At 50.9% G+C, this 22,635-nt stretch overlaps 1 protein-coding gene across 1 annotated transcript in view; it reads left to right on the top strand.

The window, feature by feature from the left end:
* Window positions 1-22,635, top strand: part of LOC147105941 (lysine-specific demethylase 7B-like) — a 195,498-nt gene that overhangs the window by 16,622 nt on the left and 156,241 nt on the right. Inside the window, 2 exon segments of the mRNA XM_086009771.1 lie at window positions 4,421-4,583; window positions 22,174-22,261. Coding sequence (XP_085865897.1) covers window positions 4,421-4,583; window positions 22,174-22,261 — 251 coding nt within the window.

Genomic DNA, 22,635 nt, shown 5'->3' with positions numbered 1-22,635 from the left:
GCACCTTCGGGGGAGGGGGGAGAGAGTCGGCACCTTCGGGGGGATGGGGGAAGAGAGTCGGCACCTTCGGGGGGGGGGAAGAGAGTCGGCACCTTCAGGGGAGGGGGAGACAGAGACAGCACCTTCAGGGCGGGGTGGGGGGGGGAAGTGTGTCAGCACCTTCAGGGGAGGGGGGGTGGAAGAGAGTGTCAGCACCTTCAGGGGAGGGGGGGTGGAAGAGAGTGTCAGCACCTTCAGGGGAGGGGGGGTGGAAGAGAGAGTCAGCACCTTCAGGGGAGGGGAAAGAGAGAGTCAGCACCTTCAGGGGAGGGGAAAGAGAGAGTCAGCACCTTCAGGGGAGGGGAAAGAGAGAGTCAGCACCTTCAGGGGAGGGGGAGAGAGTCAGCACCTTCAGGGCAGCGGGGAGAGTGTCAGCACCTTCGGGGGGGGGGGGGGGGAGGAGAGTCAGCACCTTCAGGGGAGGGGGAGAGAGAGAGACAGCACCTTCAGGGCGGGGGGGGGGGAAGTGTGTCAGCACCTTCAGGGGAGGGGGGGTGGAACAGAGAGTCAGCACCTTCAGGGGAGGGGGAGAGAGTCAGCACCTTCGGGGGGGAGGGGGGAGAGAGTCTGCACCTTCGGGGGGGAGGGGGGAGAGAGTCAGCACCTTCAGGGAAGAGAGTCAGCACCTTCAAGGCAGGGGGGAGAGTGTCAGCACCTTCAGGAAGGGGGGAGAGGGAGTCCGCACCTTCAGAGGAGGGGAGAGAGAGTCCGCACCTTCAGGGGGGGGGGGGGGGAGGAGAGTCAGCACCTTCAGGGGAGGGGGAGAGAGAGAGACAGCACCTTCAGGGCGGGGGGGGGGGGAAGTGTGTCAGCACCTTCAGGGGAGGGGGGGTGGAACAGAGAGTCAGCACCTTCAGGGGAGGGGGAGAGAGTCAGCACCTTCAGGGGAGGGGGGAGAGAGTCAGCACCTTCGGGGGGGAGGGGGGAGAGAGTCTGCACCTTCGGGGGGGAGGGGGGAGAGAGTCAGCACCTTCAGGGAAGAGAGTCAGCACCTTCAAGGCAGGGGGGAGAGTGTCAGCACCTTCAGGGGAGGGGGAGAGGGAGTCCGCACCTTCAGAGGAGGGGAGAGAGAGTCCGCACCTTCAGGGGAGGGGGGAGAGAGTCTGCACCTTCAGGGGAGGGGGGAGAGATTCAGCACCTTCAGGGGAGGGGGGAGGAAGAGAGTCAGCACCTTCAGGGGAGGGGGGGAGAGAGTCAGCACCTTCAGGGCAGGGGGGGAGAGGGTCAGCACCTTCAGGGGAGGGGGAGAGAGTCTGCACCTTCAGGGAGGGGGGAGAGATTCAGCACCTTCAGGGGAGGGGGGAGGAAGAGAGTCAGCACCTTCAGGGGAGGGGGGAGAGAGTCAGCACCTTCAGGGCAGGGGGGGAGAGGGTCAGCACCTACGGGGGACGAGAGTGCCAGCACCTTCAGGGCAGGGGGGTGGGGGAAGACAGTCAGCACCTTCAGGACAGGGGGGAGAGAGTCGGCACCTTCAGGGGAGGGGGAAGAGCGTCAGCGCCAATTGGGGGGGGGGGGAAAGAGAGTCAGCACCTTCAGGGGCAGGGGGAGAAAGAATCAGCACCTTCAGGGGAGGGGGGAGAGAATCAGCACCTTCAGGGGAGGGGGGAGAGAATCAGCACCTTCAGGGGAGTGGGGAGAGAGTCGGCACCTTCAGGGGAGGGGGGAGAGAGTCGGCACCTTCAGGGGAGGGGGGAGAGAGTCGGCACCTTCAGGGGCAGGGGGAGAAAGAATCAGCACCTTCAGGGGAGGGGGGAGAGAATCAGCACCTTCAGGGGAGGGGGGAGAGAATCAGCACCTTCAGGGGAGGGGGGAGAGAATCAGCACCTTCAGGGGAGGGGGGAGAGAATCGGCACCTTCAGGGGAGGGGGGAGAGAATCAGCACCTTCAGGGGAGTGGGGAGAGAGTCGGCACCTTCAGGGGAGGGGGGAGAGAGTCGGCACCTTCAGGGGAGGGGGGAAGAGAGTCAGCACCTTCAGGGGAGGGGGGAAGAGAGTCAGCACCTTCAGGGGAGTGGGGAGAGAGTCGACACCTTCAGGGCGGGGTGGGGGGGGGGGGGAAGAGAGTCAGCACCTTCAGGGGAGGGGGGGAGAGAGTCAGCACCTTCAGGGGAGTGGGGAGAGAGTCGGCACCTTCAGGGCGGGGTGGGGGGGGGAAGAGAGTCAGCACCTTCAGGGGAGGGGGGGAGAGAGTCAGCACCTTCAGGGCAGGGGGGAGAGAGTTGGCACCTTCAGGGGAGGGGGAGAGAGCACCTTCAGGGGAGGGGGGAAAGAGAGTCAGCACCTTCAGGGGATGGGGGAGATTGTCAGCACCTTCAGGGGAGGGGGGAAAGAAAGTCAGCACCTTCGGGGAGGGGGGAGAGAGTCAGCTACTTCAGGGGAGCGGGGGGAGAGAGTCAGCACCTTTTAGGGCGGGGGGGAAAGAGAGTCAACACCTTCAGGGCAGCGGGGGAGAGAGTCAGCACCTTCAGGGCGGGGGGGGGAAAGAGAGTCAGCACCCTCAGGGTGGGGGGGAGCGAGTCAGCACTTTCAGGGTGGGGTAGGAGGCAAGAGAGTCAGCACCTTCTGGGCAGGGACATGGAAGAGAGTCAGCACCTTCAGTGGGGGAGAGAGTCAGCACCTTCTGGGCAGAGTGGGGGGGAAAGAGAGTCGGCACCTTCAGGGGAGGGGGGAAAGAAAGTCAGCACCTTTGGGGAGCGGGGGGAGAGAGTCAGCACCTTTTAGGGCGGGGGGGAAAGAGAGTCAACACCTTCAGGGCAGCGGGGGAGAGAGTCAGCACCTTCAGGGCGGGGGGGGGAAGAGAGTCAGCACCCTCAGGGTGGGGGGGAGCGAGTCAGCACTTTCAGGGTGGGGTAGGGGGCAAGAGAGTCAGCACCTTCTGGGCAGGGACATGGAAGAGAGTCAGCACCTTCAGTGGGGGAGAGAGTCAGCACCTTCTGGGCAGAGTGGGGGGGAAAGAGAGTCGGCACCTTCAGGGGAGGGGGGAAAGAAAGTCAGCACCTTCGGGGAGGGGGGGAGAGAGTCAGCACCTTCAGGGCAGTGGGGTGGGGGAAGAGAGTCAGCACCTTTAGGGCAGGGGAGGGTGGGAAAGAGAGTCAGCACCTTCAGGGGAGGGGGGAGAGAGCACATTTAGGGCAGGAGGGGGGAGCGAGAGTCGGCACCTTTAGGGCAGGAGGGGGGAGAGAGTCAGCACCTTCCGGGCAGGGGGTGTGGGGAAGAGGGTCAGCACCTTCAGGGGAGCGGGGAGAGAGTCAGCACCTTTAGGGGGGGTGGGGGAAGCACAGTTGGTCAGTATGATGTGCCGCCTCTCTGTGCCTGAGAGATTATCATGATTCAGGCTGATAATCCCTCTCCATTTCATAGAATCTTATAGTACAGAAGTCGTCTCTGGTTCCTCAGGTGGATGGAGGGCCGGACTGTTCCCTCTGGTTCCTCAGGGAGATGGTTCCTCAGGTAGATGACCCCTCTGGTTCTGTGGGTAGATGGAGAGCTGGGTTCCATCTCTGGGGCTTGGGTAGATGGAGGGCTGGGCTCTTCCCTCTGGCTTTTCCGATAGATGGAGGGCTGGACTCTTCCCTCGCGACTGCTCCCAATATGGTCCACAACACCCCCACTCAGAATGTCCAGGCTTCTAATGACGGAACTGTCTCCTTCCTCCAGCAAAGTACCAATGAGCCATTTTGCACTCACTTGGAAGCTTCTGATTTGTACTGACTCAGGACACGATAAAAGGGGTGGGGAAAATGTGTTGCCAAAAGTTCAAGTTCACATGAGGGCTATTTCGATTGTAGGGAATAACAACAGAAAATGCTGGAAATACTCAGCAGGCCAGGCAGCATCCGTGGAGAGAGAAACAGAGTTAACGAAGGGTCCCAGACCTGAAAGGTTAACTCTGTTTCTCTCTCCACGGATGCTGCCTGGCCTGCTGAGTATTTCCAGCATTTTCTGTTGTTATTTCAGATTTCCAGCATCCGCAGTATTTTGCTATTATTTTCGATTGTAGGGCACTGGTAACAAGTGGAAGTGTCAATAGCTGTGTGTTGGGAGCAGTGTTCTGGTCGGTGGGCACAGGGGTTGGGACCGGTGTTCTGGTCGGTGGGCACAGGGGTTGGGACCGGTGTTCTGGTTGGTGGGCACGGGTTGGGACCAGTGTTCTGGTCGGTGGGCACGGGTTGGGACCAGTGTTCTGGTCGGTGGGCACAGGGGTTGGGACCAGTGTTCTGGTCAGTGGGCACGGGTTGGGACCAGTGTTCTGGTCGGTGGGCACAGGGGTTGGGACCAGTGTTCTGGTCGGTGGGCACAGAGGGGTTCAGGGTCTTGAGTGATCCTCTCATTGAGGGGTTGATATTAAAGCCAAAAAAGCTCAATTATATTCTCCCTTGCAGGGTGAAAAACTCTTTTACTTGATAAAGCCAACCAGCACCAATCTTGCACTATATGAAAGTTGGAGCGGTTCTGTCAACCAGAGTGAGATGTTTTTCGGAGACCAGGTGGACAGATGCTACGAGTGTGTACTACAGCAGGGACAGACACTCCTCATTCCCACAGGTATAGTGAAAAGAGTGATGGCAACGAGGGCTATACATCCTGCACCACACTACATCATGGTTGGCAACAGACAGATCACCAGGGCAAAACTTAAAAAATCAGTGCCCAGGGCAGCAGTGCACAATGTGTCTAACCACTGTCAGTTCAACTTGGATGCAGGGCTCCAGTTCCTCGGGTAGATGGAGGGCTGGGCTCGTCTCTCTCGGGCTCAGGTGGATGGAGGGCTGGGCTCTTCTCACTGGGGCTCAGGTGGATGGAGGGCTGGGCTCTTCTCACTGGGGCTCAGGTGGATGGAGGGCTGGGCTTTTCTCACTGGGGCCCAGGTGGACGGAGGGCTGGGCTCTTCTCTCTGGGGCCCAGGTAGATGGAGGGCTGGGCTCGTCTCTCTCGGGCTCAGGTGGATGGAGGGCTGGGCTCTTCTCACTGGGGCTCAGGTGGATGGAGGGCTGGGCTCGTCTCTCTCAGGCTCAGGTGGATGGAGGGCTGGGCTCGTCTCTCTCAGGCTCAGGTGGATGGAGGGCTGGGCTTTTCTCACTGGGGCCCAGGTGGATGGAGGGCTGGGCTCTTCTCACTGGGGCTCAGGTGGATGGAGGGCTGGGCTCTTCTCTCTCAGGCTCAGTTGGATGGAGGGCTGGGCTTTTCTCACTGGGGCTCAGGTGGATGGAGGGCTGGGCTCGTCTCACTGGGGCTCAGGTGGATGGAGGGCTGGGCTCTTCTCTCAGGTGGATGGAGGGCTGGGCTTTTCTCTCTGGGGCTCAGGTGGATGGAGGGCTGGGCTCGTCTCACTGGGGCTCAGGTGGATGGAGGGCTGGGCTCTTCTCTCAGGTGGATGGAGGGCTGGGCTCTTCTCTCTCAGGCTCAGGTGGATGGAGGGCTGGGATCTTCTCTCTAAGGCTCAGGTGGATGGAGGGCTGGGCTCTTCTCACTGGGGCTCAGGTGGATGGAGGGCTGGGCTCTTCTCTCCAGTTCCTCAGGTGGATGGAGGGCTGGGCTCTTCCCTCTGGGGCTCAGGTGGATGGAGGGCTGGGCTCTTCTCTCTCAGGCTCAGGTGGATGGAGGGCTGGGCTCTTCTCACTGGGGCTCAGGTGGATGGAGGGCTGGGCTCTTCTCTCTCCGGCTCAGGTGGATGGAGGGCTGGGCTCGTCTCCCTCAGGCTCAGGTGGATGGAGGGCTGGGCTCTTCCCTCTGGGGCTCAGGTGGATGGAGGGCTGGGCTCGTCTCCCTCAGGCTCAGGTGGATAGAGGGCTGGGCTCTTCTCTCCAGTTCCTCAGGTGGATGAAGTGCGGGGCACTTCTCTCTGGGGCCCAGGTGGATGGGGGGCCGGGCTCTTCTCTCTGGGGCCCAGGTGGATGGAGGGCTGGGCTCTTCTCTCTGGGGCTCAGGTAGATGGCGGGCTGGGCTCTTCTCTCTGGAGCTCAGGTTCATCTCTGTGATCACAAGGACATAGCTGAGCTGGATAGAAAGTCTTTCCACCAGAAAACTTGCAGCTTGTCTCCTGCTCATCGGGTATCGGAGTAACAAGAGTGTGACTCTGAGTTGGGCAGAAGGGGATGGTTCCATCCTCGAGTCAGCTGATGTCAGCCAGGTCAGTGGTCACTCTGTGACCTCTGACTCGGGCAGGGTTCACACTCCTGAATACTGTCCAGTGACTGCTGCTGGGAGGACTTGGCTTTGACAGAGCCCATGTTCAGACAGCCGGAGATATGTGTTGGGGATGACCTGGAGCTCCGCAAGGTTCCTCTGATCTGGCATAAGTGAGTTTGCGCACTTCACTCCCCGTTGACTAGAGTCTGAGTTTATGGAGGAGCTGTTCAGCTATGGTTTTGAGAGAGGAAAGTAATCTTCTGAATAAAGCCGAGGCTGTAAAATAATGTGGATAGCTGTGGCTGCACATAGGAGCAGGAGGAGGCTATTCAGCCCCTCGAGCTTGCTCTGCCATTTAATGAGATCATGGCTGATCATCCAAGCTCAGTACCCGGTCCCTGCCTTCTCCCCATATCCCTTGATCCCTTTAGCCTTAAGAAATATATCTAACTCCTTCTTGAATATATTTCATGAATTGGCCTCCACTGCCTTCTGTGGTAGAGAATTCCACAGGTTCACCACTCTCTGGGTGAAGAAATTCCTCCTCATTTCTGTCCTAAATGGCCTCCCCCTTATCTTTAGACTGTGACCCCTGGTTCTGGACTCCCCGGCCATCGGGAACATCCTTCCTGTATCTATAGAAACATAGAAATATTCAGTCAGATCATGGCTGATCTGTATCTCAACTCCATTTACTTGCCTTAGCTCCATATCCCTTGATACCCTTGCCTAACAAAAATCTCTCAATCTCAGTCTTTAAAGCTCCAGTTGACCCCCAGCGTCTACAGCCTTTTGGGGGCGAGTGTTCCACATTTCTACTACCCTTCATGTGAAGAAGTGTTTACTGATTACTAACTTCTAGTCACCTCCTTCAATTCTGAATATTGACAAACTGCACAACATCACCGTCACCGTACTAAAGGTGACTGCTCCTGGTCACATTCCTAATCTTTGTTACTTTCTCCTCTGTATCTGGCTGGCTGAAGACCACATTGATCAGCAACTTGTATGTTCAGACCCTCAGAAACCTGGAATAGCATCCCTCTCTTGACACGGTGGCATAGTGGTTAGCACTGTTGCCTCACAGCGCCAGGGACCCGGGTTCGAATCCGGCCTCGGGTGACAGTCTGTGTGGAGTTTGCACATTCTCCCCGTGTTTGCGTGGGTTTCCTCCGGGTGCTCCGGTTTCCTCCCACAGTCCAAAGATGTGCGGGTTAGGTTGATTGGCTATGATAAAAATTGACCCTTAGTGTTAGGGGGATTAAATACGTGGGGTTACAGGGATAGGGTGGGATATGTGTCGGTGCAGGCTCGATGGGCCGAAATGGCCTCTATCTGCACTGTGAGGTTTCTGTGATCTTCTGTGATCACTTTCATGGGAGGAAAATACCTCTCCACCTGCTGCTTGCAGATTTCTATGGAATGTTCAAACTGTCATTAGTGAGGAGCCGGATGTCACTGGTTGTGCCTCTGCCCTTGGTAGAGCTAAAATAAATGGCCAGTTTGCACTTTGCCATTCAGGAAGAGGTTAATCAAAGCAGCCTCTAATACACAGTAATACAAGGGCTGATACAGACCACAGACTGCAGTTAACAGCCAACTTCAGGCATTGCCCCTCGATGAGAAACTGAATCTGATCCAGCTCAGAATTGTTCATTGCTAACCTGTGCCACTGAACCAGTGGGTCTGTTGAAAACTCGCATCTAAGATTAGCCCTTGTAGGTGACTGGATGATTGAGTGTCTATGTCTGTTCAGATTGTTTTTGTATCGCTCATAAGCTTTGTGAGGCTGCAGAGCTTAGGAGCTGAAGAAGGCAGCAGAGTGAGGTAGCTTCCTGGGCCCTGGACAGCTATATTTCAGTTAACAAAGTGGAGTAGAGGCACTGCTGTGATGCAAGGCCTTGGAATGTGTCCATTTGTTGTGTGTCAGTGGGATTGGTCTGTTTCGAGACCCGTTGCAGACCACCTTCCTTCTCTTATCTATGCCAGTATCAGTGGTTGGCCCTTAATGACGAGTGGAAATGATCCATAATTTATCCTTTGGATCTAGCACCTCCCCTTCACTAATTGTAGTGAAATGGCAGACATATCACACAGCAACTCCAGAGACCACGTTGTTTAAACTTGTCTTTTCAATAAGTAAAACGTGGCTTCTGAATAAGTACTTACTACAGAGTCAACATCTGTTTCCATGGGTGCCCAGGGGTTGTGTGTGCAGGTGACTCAGTAGCACTCTAACCTCTGAGTCAGTTCATGCCTCACTCTAGGGACATAGAAACATAGGTAAATAGGAGCAGGAGTAGGCCATTCGGTCCTTCGAGCCTGCTCCGCCATTTAGTATGATCATGGCTGATCCTCTGCCTCAGTACCATATTCCCGCTCTCTCCCCATACCCCTTGATGCCTTTTGTGTCTAGAAATCTATCTACTGTCTCTCCTTCTTAAATATATTCAGCGATTTGGCCTGCATAGCTGTCTGTGGTAGAGAATTCCACAGGTTCACCACCCTCTTCAGTGAAGAAATTTCTCCTCATCTTAGTCCTAAATGTCCTACCCCGTATCCTGAGACTGTGACCCCTCGTTCTAGACCCCCCAGCAGGGGAAACATCCTCCCTGCATCCAGTCGGTCTAGCCCTGTCAGAATTTTATACGTTTTCACAAGATCCTCTCATTCTTCTAAACGCTAGTGAATACAGGCCTAGTCGACCCAATCTCTCCTCATACGACAGATGAATGCGTGGCTAAAGGGATGGTGCAGGGGGGAGGGCTTTAGTTTCCTGGATCACTGGGTCTGCTTCTGGGAAAGGTGGGACTTGTACAAGTCGGACGGTTTACACCTGAACCAGAGGGGAACCAATATCCTTGCGGGGAGGTTTGCTAGCACTGCTGGGGGGGGTTTAAACTAACTTGGCAGGGGGATGGGGTACAGAGTGGAGCTATAGCAGGGGGTGATTTACAGCCAAATACAGAGGAAAAAAAACAAGGCAGAGCAAATATGCGAAGGCAAAAGGGAATATGGCAGGGCTGGAAGGCATTTATTTTAATGCAAGGAGTCTTGCAAATAAGGTGGATGAACTGAAGTTGTTGTTGATATTGTTGTTATCACGGAGACATGGTTGAGGGAGGGTCAGGACTGGCAGCTCAATATTCCGGGGTATAGAATCTTCAGGCGAGACAGAGGGGGGTGTAAAAGGGGAGGGGGTGTTGCAATATTAATTAAGGAGTCAATTACTGCTGTAAGGAGGGATGATATATTAGCGGGTTCCTCTAATGAGGCCATATGGGTAGAACTTAAAAACAAAAAGGGGGCAAGCACTTTGCTGGGAGTGTACTATAGGCCCCCAAACAGTCAGGGGGAGATAGAGGAACAGATATGTAGGCAAATCTCAGAGAAGTGTGAAAATAATAGGGTAATAATAGTGGGGGATTTCAACTTCCCCAATATTAATTGGGATAGTCAGAGTGTGAAAGGTTTAGAGGGTGCAGAATTCTTAAAGTGCATCCAGGAGAGCTTTTTGAGCCAACATGTAGAAAGTCCTACAAGAGAGGGGGCGATACTGGACCTAATTCTGGGGAATGTAGCCGGGCAAGTGGTGGAAGTGTCAGTAGGAGAGCATTTTGGTGACAGTGACCATAATTCGGTGAGATTTAAGGTGGTCATGGAAAAAGACAAAGACGGCCTGGAAATAAGGGTTCTAAATTGGGGGAAGGCCGATTTTAATATGATAAGGCGGGATCTGGCCAAAGTGGACTGGGAGCAGCTACTTATAGGAAAATCCACATCAAGACAGTGGGAGACTTTCAGAAGGGAAATAGAGAGAGTACAACGCCAACATGTTCCTGTAAAGGTCAAGGGTGGGACCAACAAGCAAAGGGAACCTTGGATGACAAGGGATATACAAAAATGCATTAGAAATAAAAGGGGGGCTTTTGGCAGTTACAAAAGACTAAAGACGGAAGAAGCCCTAGAGGAGTATAAAAAGTGCAGGGGCATACTTAAAAAAAGAAATTAGGAGGGCGAGGAGGGGCCATGAAATAACACTGGCGAGCAAAATAAAGGAAAATCCTAAGATGTTTTATAAGTATATTAAAGGCAAGAGGATAACCAGGGAAAGGGTAGGGCCCATTAGGGACCAAAGTGGCAGTCTGTGTGTAGAGCCAGATGATGTAGGCGGGGTTTTAAATGAATTTTTTGCATCTGTGTTCACTATGGAGAGAGACGATGCAGACATAGAAATCGGGCAAGGGGACTGTGACATACTTGAACATATTAGCATCAAGAGGGAGGAGGTGCTAGCGGTTTTAGCAGGCCAAAAAGTGGATAAATCCCCAGGCCCGGACGAGATGTATCCCAGGCTGCTGTGGGAGGCAAAGGAGGAGATTGCAGGGGCTCGGACACAAATTTTCAGAACCTCTCTGGCCACAGGGGATGTACCAGAGGACTGGAGAACAGCTAATGTAGTACCATTATACAAGAAGGGTAGCAGGGATAAACCAGGGAATTACAGGCCAGTGAGCCTAACATCTGTGGTAGGGAAATTATTGGGAAAAATTCTGAGGGACAAAATTAGTCTCCACTTGGAGAGGCAAGGATTAATCAGGGATAGTCAGCATGGCTTTGTCAAGGGTAAATCATGTCTGACAAACCTGATTGAATTTTTTGAGGGGGTGACTAGGGGGGTGGATGAGGGAAATGCTGTGGATGTGGTTTACATGGACTTCAGTAAAGCTTTTGACAAAGTCCCGCATAGGAGACTGGTCAAGAAGGTAAGAGCCCATGGGATCCAGGGTGCCTTGGCGCGTTGGATCCTAAACTGGCTGAGTGGCAGGAGGCAGAGGGTGATGGTCGAAGGTTGCTTTTGTGACTGGAAGCCTGTGTCCAGTGGGGTACCTCAGGGATCGGTGCTGGGTCCCTTGTTGTTTGTGATCTACATAAATGATTTGGATGAGAATGTAAAAGGTATGATCAGTAAGTTCGCAGATGACACGAAAATTGGTGGGGTGGTAAATTGCGAGGAGGAAAGCCTCAGGCTACAGGACAATATAAACGGGTTGGTCAGATGGGCGGAAAAGTGGCAAATGGAATTTAACCCTGAAAAGTGCGAGGTGATGCATTTTGGATGGACAAATAAGGCAAGGGAATACACAATGAGTGGTAGGACCCTAGGGAGTACAGAGGGTCAGAGGGACCTTGGTGTACATGTACATAGATCCCTGAAGGCAGCGGAACAGGTAGATAAGGTGGTTAAAAAGGCATATGGGATACTTGCCTTCATTAGCCGAGGCATAGAATATAAGAGCAGGGAGGTTATGATGGAGCTGTACAAAACGCTGGTGAGGACACAGCTGGAGTACTGTGTGCAGTTCTGGTCGCCTCACTATAGGAAGGATGTGATTGCTTTGGAGAGGGTGCAGAGAAGATTCACCAGGATGTTACCTGGGATGGAGCGCCTCAGCTATGAAGAAAGACTAAACAGGCTGGGGTTGTTTTCCTTGGAGCAAAGAAGGCTGAGGGAGGACCTGATTGAGGTGTACAAAATGATGAGGGGCATAGATAGGGTAGATAAAGAGGAACTTTTCCCCTTAGTAGGGGGGTCAATAACAAGGGGGCATAGATTCAGGGTAAGGGGCAGGAGATTTAGAGGGGATTTGAGGAGGAACTTTTTCACCCAGAGGGTGGTTGGAATCTGGAACTCACTGCCTGAAAGGGTGGTAGAGGCAGGAACCCTCACAACATTCAAGAAGCATTTGGATGAGCACTTGAAATGCCATTGCATACAAGGCTATGGACCAAATGCTGGAAAATGGGATTAGACTGGACAGGGATGGATGGGCGGCGCAGACACGATGGGCCGAAGGGCCTCTTTCTGTGCTGTAAAACTCTATGACTCTATGACAGTCCTGCCATCCCAGGAATCAGTCTGGTGAACCTTCGCTGCATTCCCCCTATGGCAAGTATATCCTTTCTTAGGTAAGGAGACCAAAACTGCACACAGTACTCCAGGTGTGGTCTCACCAAACCCCTGTATAACTGTAGTAAGACATCCTTGCTCCTGTACTCAAATCCTCTTGCAATGAAGGCCAACATGCCATTTGCCTTCCTAACTGCTTGCTGCACCTGCATGTTTGCTTTCAGTGACTGGTGTACAAGGACACCCAGGTCCCTTTGTACATCAACATTTCCCAATCTATCACCATTTAAATAATACTCTGCCTTTCTGTTTTTCCTACCGAAGTGGATAACTTCACATTTATCCACGTTATACTGCATCTGCCATATATTTACCCACTCACTCAACTTGTCTAAATCGCCTTGAAGCCACTTTGCATCCTCTTCACAACTCACCAGCCCACCTAGTTTCGTGTCGTCAGCAAACTTGGAAATATTACATTTGGTTCCCTCATCCAAGTCATTGATATATATTGTGAATAGCTGGGGCCCAAGCACTGATCCCTGCGGTACCCTGAAAAAAACCCCATTTATTCCTACTCTGTTTCCTGTCTGTTAACCAATTTTCAATCCATGCCAGTATGTTACCCCCAATCCCATGTGCTTTAATTTTGCACGCTAACCTCTTGTGTGGGACCTTATGCCCATTATAAATTCTCCCGTTTCTAACTGTAAGGGACCTACATTTGTCTTCACTAATCTTTTTCTTTTTACATACTTGTAGAAGCTTACAATCCGCTTTTATGTTCCTTGCAAGTTCACTCTCGTACTCTATTTTTCCCCTCTTAATGAATCTCTTGGTCCTTTTTTGCTGAACTCTAAACTGCTCCCAATCCTCAGGCTTGCTACTTTTTCTGGCAACTTTATGTGACTCCTCTTTTGGATCTAATACTATCCTTAACTAACACAAGGGATTAACACAATTGTAAGGAAGGATATTAGCTCTGATGATGTGGAATCTGTATGGGTAGAACTGAGAAATACCAAGAAAACGTTAATGGGAGTGGTATATAGACCTCCAAACAGTAATGCGGAGGTTGGGGATGGCATTAAAAAGGAAATTAGAGAAGCGTGCAATAAGGGCACAGCAGTCATCATGGGTGACTTTAATCTACATATAGATTGGGCTAACCAAATTAGTAACAATACTGTGGAGGAGGAATTCCTTGAGTGTTTACGGGATGGTTTCCTGGACCAATATGTCGAGGAACCGACCAGAGATCAGGCCATCTTAGACTGGGTATTATGTAATGAGAAAGAATTAATTAGCAATCTTGTTGTACGAGGCCCCTTGGGTCGGAGCGATCATAATATGATAGAATTCTTCATTAAGATGGAGAATGAAGTAGTTGACTTCGAGACTAGGGTCCTGAATTTAAATAAAGGAAACTATGATGGTCTGAGGCGCGAGTTGGGTAGGATTGATTGGGGAATGTCACTCAAAGGGTTGACGGTGGATAGGCAATGGCAAGCATTCAAAGACTGCATGGATGAACTACAGAAATTGTTCATCCCAGTTTGGCATAAAAATTAAACAAAAAAGGTGACTCAACCGTGGCTAACAAGGGAAATTAGGGATAGCATAAGATCCAAGGAGAGGACATATAAATTGGCCAGAAAAAGCAGTAAACCTGAGGATTGGGAGCAGTTTAGGATTCAACAAAGGAGGACAAAGGGATTAATTAAGAAGGGGAAAATAGAATATGAGAGTAAGCTTGCAGGGAACATAAAAACTGACTGTAAAAGCTTTTATAGATATGTGAAGAGAAAAAGATTGGTGAAGTCAAGCGTAGGTCCCTTGCAGTCAGAATCAGGGGAATTTATAATGGGTAACAAAGAAATGGCAGACCAATTAAATACATATTTTGGTTCTGTCTTCACAAAGGAGGACACACATAACCTCCCAGAGATGTCAGGGAACATAGGGTCTGATGAAGGGGAGGAACTGAAAGAAATCAGTATTTGTAAGGAAATGGTGTTAAGGAAATTGATGGGACTGAAGGCCGATAAATCTTCAGGGCCTGATAATCTACATCCTAGGGTACTTAAGGAAGTGGCCCTAGAAATAGTAGATGCATTGCAGATCATCTTCCAACATTCAATGGAATCTGGAACAGTACCCATGGATTGGAGGGTAGCTAATGTTACCCCACTATTCAAAAAAGGTGGTAGGGAAAATGCTAGAGTCCATTATAAAGGATGTAATAGCTGAGCACTTGGAAAACAGTGACAGGATCGGACAAAGTCAACATGGATTTACAAAAGGTAAATCGTACTTGACTAATCTACTGGAATTTTTTGAGGATGTAACTGGTAAAATAGATAAGGGAGAACCAGTGGATGTGGTATATTTGGACTTTCAGAAGGCTTTCGATAAGGTCCCGCATAAGAGGTTAGCGTGTAAAGTTAAGGCACATGGGATTGGGGGCAAGGTATTGACTTGGATAGAAAACTGGTTGGCAGACAGAAAGCAAAGAGTTGGAATAAACGGGTCTTTTTCCGAGTGGCAGGCTGTGACTAGTGGGGTACCGCAGGGATCAGTCCTTGGACCCCAGCTATTCACAATATATATTAATGATCTAGACGAGGGAACTAGATGTAATATCTCCAAATTTGCAGACGACACAAAGCTGGGTGGGCGAGTGTGCTGTGAGGAGGATGCCGAGAAACTCCAGGATGATTTGGACAGGTTGGGTGATTGGGCAGAAGCATGGCAGATGCAATATAACGTGGATAAATGTGAGGCTATCCACTTTGGTGGTAAAAACAGGAAGGCAGATTATTATCTGAATGGCAATAGATTGGGCGAAGGGGAAGTGCAACGAGACCTGGGTGTCCTTGTGCACCAGTCGCTGAAGGTAAGCATGCAGGTGCAGCCGGCAGTTAAGCAGGCAAATGGTATGTTGGCCTTCGTTAGTGAGAGGCTTTGAGTACAGGAACAAGGATGTCTTGCTGCAGTTGTACAGGGCCTTGGTGAGACCACACCTTGAGTATTGTGTGCAGTTTTGGTCGCCTTATCGGAGGAAGGATGTTCTTGCCATGGAAGGAGTTCAGCGAAGGTTCACCAGGCTGATACCTGGGATGGCAGGAATGACGTATGAGGAGAGATTGGGTCGATTGGGCTTGTACTCGCTGGCGTTTAGAAGAATGAGAGGGGATCTCATTGAAACTTATAAAATTCTGACAGGACTGGACAGACTAGATGCAGGAAGGATGTTCCCGATGGTCGGGGAGTCCAGAACCAGGGGTCACAGTCTGAGGATAAAGGGTATGCCATTTAGGACAGAAATGAGGAGGAATTTCTTCACCGAGAGTGGTGAACATGTGTAATTCCCTACCACAGAAGGCAGTGGAGGCCAATTCATTAAATATATTCAAGGAGTTGGATATATTTCTTAAGGCTAAAGGGATCAAGAGGTATGGGGAGAAAGCAGGGACCAGGTACTGAATTTGGATGATCAGCCATGATCACATTGAATGGCGGAGCAGGCTCGAGGGGCCGAATGGCCTACTCCTGCTCCTATCTTCTATGTTTCTATGTTTCTTTTGTTAGCCATGGTTGGGCCGCTTTTCCTTTTGTGTTTTTGCGCCGGAAAGGAATGTATAACTGTTACAATTCATGTATTCGTTCCTTAAATGTTAGCCATTGCCTATGCACCGCCATGCCTTTTAATGAAGCTCCCCAATCTATCATAGTCAACTCACTTCTCATACCTTTACAGTTTCCTTTGTTTAGATTTGGGACCCTAGTTTCAGATTGGACTACTTCACTTTCCGTCTTAATGAAGAATTCTATCATGTTATGGTCACTCTTCCCTAAAGGACCCCGCACAACAGGATTATTAATTAATCCCTTCTCATTGCACAATACCCAGTGTAGGATAGCCTGTTCGCTAGATGGCTCCTCAACGTACTGATCTAAAAAAAAATCTTGTACACACTCCAGGAATTCATCCTCCACAGTATTATTGCTAATTTGGTTTGGCCAGTCTATATGTAGATTAAAGTCACCCATGATTACTGTAGTACTTGAACACAAAGGCCTTCGACAACCGTGAGGGATTATGGAGTGTCCTCCTCAAATTCGGCTGCCCTCAAAAGTTTGTCACGACGCCATGCAAGCCGTGATCCTGACCAACGGTTCCACCACAGACCCAATTCACGTATGGACCGGGGTCAAGCAAGGCTGTGTCATCGCACCACGCTCTTCTCGATCTTCCTTGCTGCAATGCTCCATCTCGCCCTCTAAGCTCCCTGCTGGAGTGGAGCTAATTTACAGAACAAATGGGAAACTGTACAACCTCTGTCGCCTCCAGCCCAGATCCAAGGTCATCCCATCCTCTGTCGTCTAATTACAGTATGCAGACGACGCTTGCGTCTGTGCTCACTCGGAGGTCAAACTCCAAACCATCGTCAACACCTTCACCGAAACGTATGAGAGCACAGGTCTTACACTAAACATCCGTAAGACAAAGGTCCGTTATCAACCTGCCCCCACCACACAGTACTGCCCCCCGATGATCAAAATCCATGACAAGGCCTTGGACAACGTGGACCACTTTCCATACCTTGGGAGCCTACTGTCAACAAGGGCAGATGTCGATGACTAAACCCAACATCATCTTCAGTGTTCCAGTGCAGCCTTTGGTCGCCTGAGGAAGAGAGTGTTTGAAGACCAGGACCTTAAACCCGGCACTAAGCTCATGGTCTGCAGAGCAGCAGTGATACCCGCCCTCCTGTATGCCCGAGAGACAGGCACCTCAAAGCACTGGAGAGGTACCACCAACGCTGCCTCCGCAAGATCCTGCAAATCCATTGGCAGGATAGATGCACCAAAGTCGGTGTTCTTGCTCAGGTCAACATCCCCAGCATCGAAGCTTTGACCATGCTCGATCAGCTCCGATGGATGGGTCACATGCCCGATATGAGACTCCCAAAACAAGCGCTCTACTCAGAGCTCCGACACAGCAAGAGAGCCCCGGGTGGGCAAATGAAACGCTTCAAGGACACCCTCAAAGCCTCCTTGGAAAAAGTGCAACATCCCCACCGACACCTGGGAATCCCTGGCCCAAGACCACACAAAGTGGAGGAGAAGCATCTGGGAAGGCACCAAACACCTCGAGTCTCTTCGCAGGGAGCAAGCGGAAGCCAAGCGCAAGGAGCGTACGTCAACCCAAGCACCCCACCCACCCGCCGCTTCAACCACTGTCTGCCCCACCTGTGACAGAGACTGTAGGTCCCACATTGGACTCATCAGTCACCTGAGAACTCATTTTTAATGTGGAAGCAAGTCATCCTTGGTTCCGAGGGACTGCCTAAGAAGTAAGAGTCCCCTTGTTACATGCATCTCTAATTTCCTGTTTGATGCCATCCCCTACATTACCACTACTGTTTGGAGGCCTATAGACAGCTCCCACCAATGTTTTCTGCCCCTTAGTGCTCGTTAGCTCCACCCAGACTGATTCTACATCTTGATTTTCTGAGCCAGTATCCTTTCTCACTATTGCTCTGATTTCATCCTTTACTAACATCACCACCCCACCTCCTTTTCCTTTTTGCCTGTCCTTCCTAAATATCGAATATCCTTGGATATTCAGCTCACAGCCTTGCTCACCCTGCAGCCATGTCTCCATAGTCGCAATTATATCGTATCCGTTTACATCTATTTGTGCTGTTAATTAGTCTACCTTATTACGAATGCTTCGTGCATTCAGATACAGTGCCTTTAGATTTGTCTTTTTAACATTTTTAGACATCAACATTTTTTTGTACTCTGACCTTACCCGGACCCTATTTGTTAGTGCACTCCTTTGTTTGTACGCTCCGTCCCTTCCTGACACAATCTGGTTATCCTTACCCCAATCACTTTCCTGCACTGCTTCCTTGTCTTTTCTCTTTAGCATTCTAGATTTCTCTCCACTGGGACCACCCCCCCCCCCCCCATGCCCCTTATTTAGTTTAAAGCCCTATCTACCTCCTTAGTTATGCGATTCGCTAGAACTCTGGTCCCAGCATGGTTCAGGTGTAGTCCATCCCAATGGAACAGCTTTCTTTCCACAGTACTGGTGCCAGTGCCCCACGAATCAAAACCCACTTCTACCACACCAATCTTTGAGCCACGCATTCATCTCCCTGATCCTATTGACCCTCTGCCAGTTTGCTCATGGCTCCGGTGATAATTCAGAGATTATGACCTTTTGTGGTTCTGCTTTTTAATTTAGTCCCTAGCTGCTCAAACTCTCTCAGCAGAGCTTCTTGCTTTGTCCTACCTATGTCGTTGGTACCTACGTGGACCACGACAACTGGATCCTCCCCCTACCACTCCAAGTTCTTCTCCAACCCAAAGAAGATGTCCTTAACCCTGGCAACATAGGTAGGCAACATAGCCTTCGGGACTCTCCTGGCTGCAGAGAACAGTGTCTATCCCCCTAACTATACTGTCACCTACTACAACCACCTTCCTTTTTACTCCCCCCCCACTTGAATGGTTTGCTCGTCCTCCCAGCAGTCCCCACACTTGTCCACAAGGGTTGCAAGAACCTCAAATCTATTGGACAAGTGCAGGAACTGAGGCTCCTGCAATACTACCTCCTGCATCCCCGTACCTGCCTCACTCGCAGTCATAGAATCATAGAAAGTTACAGCACGGAAGGAGGCTATTTCGGCCCATTGTGTCCGGCCAACAAAGAGCTATTCAGCCTAATCCCACTTCCCAGCTCTTGGCCCATAGCCCTGCAGGTTACAACATCCCAAGTGCACATCCACGTACTTTTTAAATGTGGTTAGGGTTTCTGCCTCTACCACCCTTTCAGGCAGTGAGTTCCAGACCCCCACAACCCTCTGGGTGAAGACATTTCCCCTCAAATCCCCTCTAAACCTTCCACCAATTACTTTAAATCTGTGCCCCCTGGTTTTTTGACCCCTCTGTTAAGGGAAATAGGTCCTTTCTATCCACTTTATCTAGGCCCCTCATAACTTTATACACCTCAATAAGGTCTCCCCTCAGCCTCCGCTGTTCCAAGGAAAACAGACCCAGCCTATCCAGTCTTTCCTCATATCCAAGATTCTCTACTCCCGGCAACATCCTTGTAAATCTCCTCTGTACCCTCTCTAGTGCAATCACATCTTTCCTGTAATGTGGTGACCAGAACTGCACGCAGTACTCTAGCTGAGGCCTAACTAGTGTTTTATACAATTGAAGCATAACCCCCCTGCTCTTGTATTCTATGCCACGGCTAATAAAGGCAAGCATTCCGTATGCCTTCTTAACCACCTTATCTACCTGGCCTGCTACCTTCAGGGATCTGTGGACATGCACTCCAAGGTCCCTTTGTTCCTCTACACTACTCAGTGTCACACCCTCCTGTCCCTGACCACGCTTCAATTCTAAGTATTTAATCTAAGGGGTGTGGCTGCCTCTTGGAGCAAAAGGTTCAGGTAACTTTCTCTCTCCCTGATGTCTCGCAATGTCTGCAGCTCGGACTCCAGCTGCTCAACTCGGAGCCGAAGTTCCTCGAGCCGCAGATGTAGTCGCCCTGGACAAAAATGTCCACAAGCTCCCACATATTGCAGCAGCAACACCATTCCTGTTCTCCCATTATTTTATTTATTTAATTAATTAGTTTTGTGTTAATCAAATGACTTACTTCATTTAGTTTATTAAATTAATTAAATTAAGTTTAGTTTTTAAAATTTAGTTATATGTTAACTTAAAACTTAGCCCACAGTCACTAAGTTCCGTGGGGCAAGAACAGGCTGAAACGGTGGGCCTACCAGGGCAGTCCTGTTTGTGGATCTTGGGAAGGAGGTATCTCTTCCTATCTCGACTCTATTTTTTCTCCCCTTGTCCAGTCTCTTCCCACCTACATTCGCGACTCTTCCGACGCCCTCCGTCACTTTAACAGTTTCCAGTTTCCTGGCCCCAACCGTCTCCTTTTCACTATGGACGTCCAATCCCTCTACACCTCCATCCCCCACCAGGACGGCCTTCGGGCACTCCGTTTCTTCCTTGAACAGAGGCCCAACCAGTTCCCATCCACCACCACCCTCCTCCGCCTGGCTGAACTTGTTCTCACATTGAACAACTTCTCCTTTGACTCCACTCACTTCCTCCAAATTAAAGGTGTTGCTATGGGAACCCGCATGGGCCCTAGCTATGCCTGCCTGTCCATGGGATATGTGGAATATTCTTTGTTTCAGTCCTGCTTAGGTCCCCTCCCTCACCTCTTTTTCCAGTACATCGATGACTGTATTGGTGCTGTTTCCTGCTCTCGCCCTGAACTAGATAAGTTCATTCACTTTACTTCCAATTTCCACCCTTCCCTCACCTTCACATGGTCCATCTCCGACTCTTCCCTTCCCTTCCTTGACTTCTCCGTCTCCGTTTCTGGCGATTGGCTTTCAACAAACATCCACTACAAGCCCACCGACTCCCACAGCTACCTGGACTACACTTCCTCCCACCCCGCTTCCTGTAAGGGCTCTATTCCATTCTCCCAGTTTCTCTCTCTCCGCCGCGTCTGTTCTGACGATGCCACCTTCCATACTAGTGCTTCTGACATGTCTTCCTTTTTCCTCAACCGAGGATTCCCCTCTACCGTGGTTGACACGGCCCTTGATCGCGTCCGTTCTATTTCCCGCACTCCTGCTCTCACGCCTGCCCCTCCCTCCCAGAACCACGATAGGGTTTCCCTTGTCCTCATCTTTCACCCCACCAGCCTCCACATTCAACGGATCATCCTCCGCCATTTCCGCCACCTCCAACGTGATCCCACCACCAAACACATCTTCCCCTCGCCTCCTCTCAGCATTCTGAAGGGACCGCTCCCTCCGCGACACCCTGGTCCACTCCTCAATTACCCCCAACAGCCCTGCTCCTTCACCTGGCACCTTCTCGTGCAAGCGCAGGAGATGCAATACATGCCCTTTTACCTCCTCCCTTCCCACTGTCCAGGGCCCCAAACATCCCTTCCAGGTGAAAGTGATTTACTTGTACTTCTTGCTATTTAATATACTGTATTCGCTGCTCACGATGCGGTCTCCTCTACATTGGGGAGACCAAACGCAGATTGGGTGACCGCTTTGCGGAACACCTCCGTTCAGTCCGTACGGGTGACCCTGAGCTTCCGGTCGCCTGCCACTTTAATTCACCGCTTCACTCCCACTCTGATCTCTCTGTCCTTGGCCTCTTGTATTGTTCCAATGAAGCTCAACGTAAGCTCGAGGAACAGCACCTCATCTTTCGATTGGGTTCAACAATTTCAGATAATTATCCCTGCCCCCATTTTTCATGCAGTATGATTTTTGCCATTCCCGTTTGCAACATTTTATCTTTCCTGCCTCTTACAAAAGCACAGTATATTCCTTCAATTCCTTCCTCCCCTCCTGCTTAATATCTGTTACATCTCCAGCTTTTTCCAGTTCTGATGAAGGGTCCCAGACCTGAAATGTTAACTCTGTTTCTCTCTCCACGGATGCTGCCTGGCCTGCTGAGTATCTCCCTTATTTATACTTGTGTCGTCTTATAGTTTGAGACGTTAAACCGAGGCCTGATCTGCTCTTTCAGGTGGACGTAAAAGATTTCACGGCACTATTCGGGTGACAAAAAGCACAGTTTTCCTGGTGACCTGGTTAATATTGATCTAAAAATCATAAAATGAGGCCATGGGTACATTGCTGAAGGCATGATGAGCTGTGTTGTCCAGTACACTCTGCTGAGACAGGCTCAGATATGAACAATGCAGTTGGATAACATGGACAAACTTCTCCAACTCAAGCCTGAGACCCTTATTCTTAGCTCCTGACACTAATTCCACCCCCTTGTCACTGATTCCATCCCTTCACGATCGGTCACTCCGGCTGCGTCAAGCCATGCGAAATTTCATCCCACTTGACACTGAGCTTCAAACCCGACATCCTCTTAACCATCAAGACCATTTATTTCCACAACCCTGCCCACCTCAACCAGAGTTGCCCTGTGCCTCATCCCAGGTTTTGCCTTGTGCCTCATCCCAGGCTTCGCCTTGTGTTTTAACCCAGGTTTGCCCTCTTTCCCCAGGCTGGATCCACGCTGTCCTGACCTCCAAGGATTGCATGGCTTTCGGTGGAAACTTCCTGCACAACCTCAATATTAGCACACAACTCAGGTTAGTGGCCACCCTCTGTGTCCTAATCTGTACCTGCTGCTTCTCCTTCCCACACCTAATACCACATCAGCTAAACTAAATCCCAACTTGTCAGCACACTTCTCAAAATGTCCTTATTAACCCTAGTGTTCAGGATCTGCCCATTGCAGCTGTGATGTTTGAACCAGTTGGGTCCCTGTGTGTGAATGGTTGAGCTGGACATCGATATGGTTCAACAAGTGACGCCAGGAGTGTGACTGAGCTTTGACTCAATGAAGCAGTACACTGAGGGGGTGGTGGGGGGAGTGGCAGCGGGCAGCAACCATTGATCAGTAATTATAGAGTGGGGACATTTTTCTGGCCCCCTCTGCCCCGGCACTGAACAGGCACATTGA

Source organism: Somniosus microcephalus, chromosome 16 (assembly GCF_052327205.1).
Source record: "Somniosus microcephalus isolate GS21.2 chromosome 16, FLI_Smic_1.0, whole genome shotgun sequence".
NCBI lineage: Eukaryota > Metazoa > Chordata > Chondrichthyes > Squaliformes > Somniosidae > Somniosus > Somniosus microcephalus.
The sequence above is the reverse complement of the archived record's forward strand: the minus strand, read 5'-3'. Positions and strand labels throughout refer to the sequence as shown.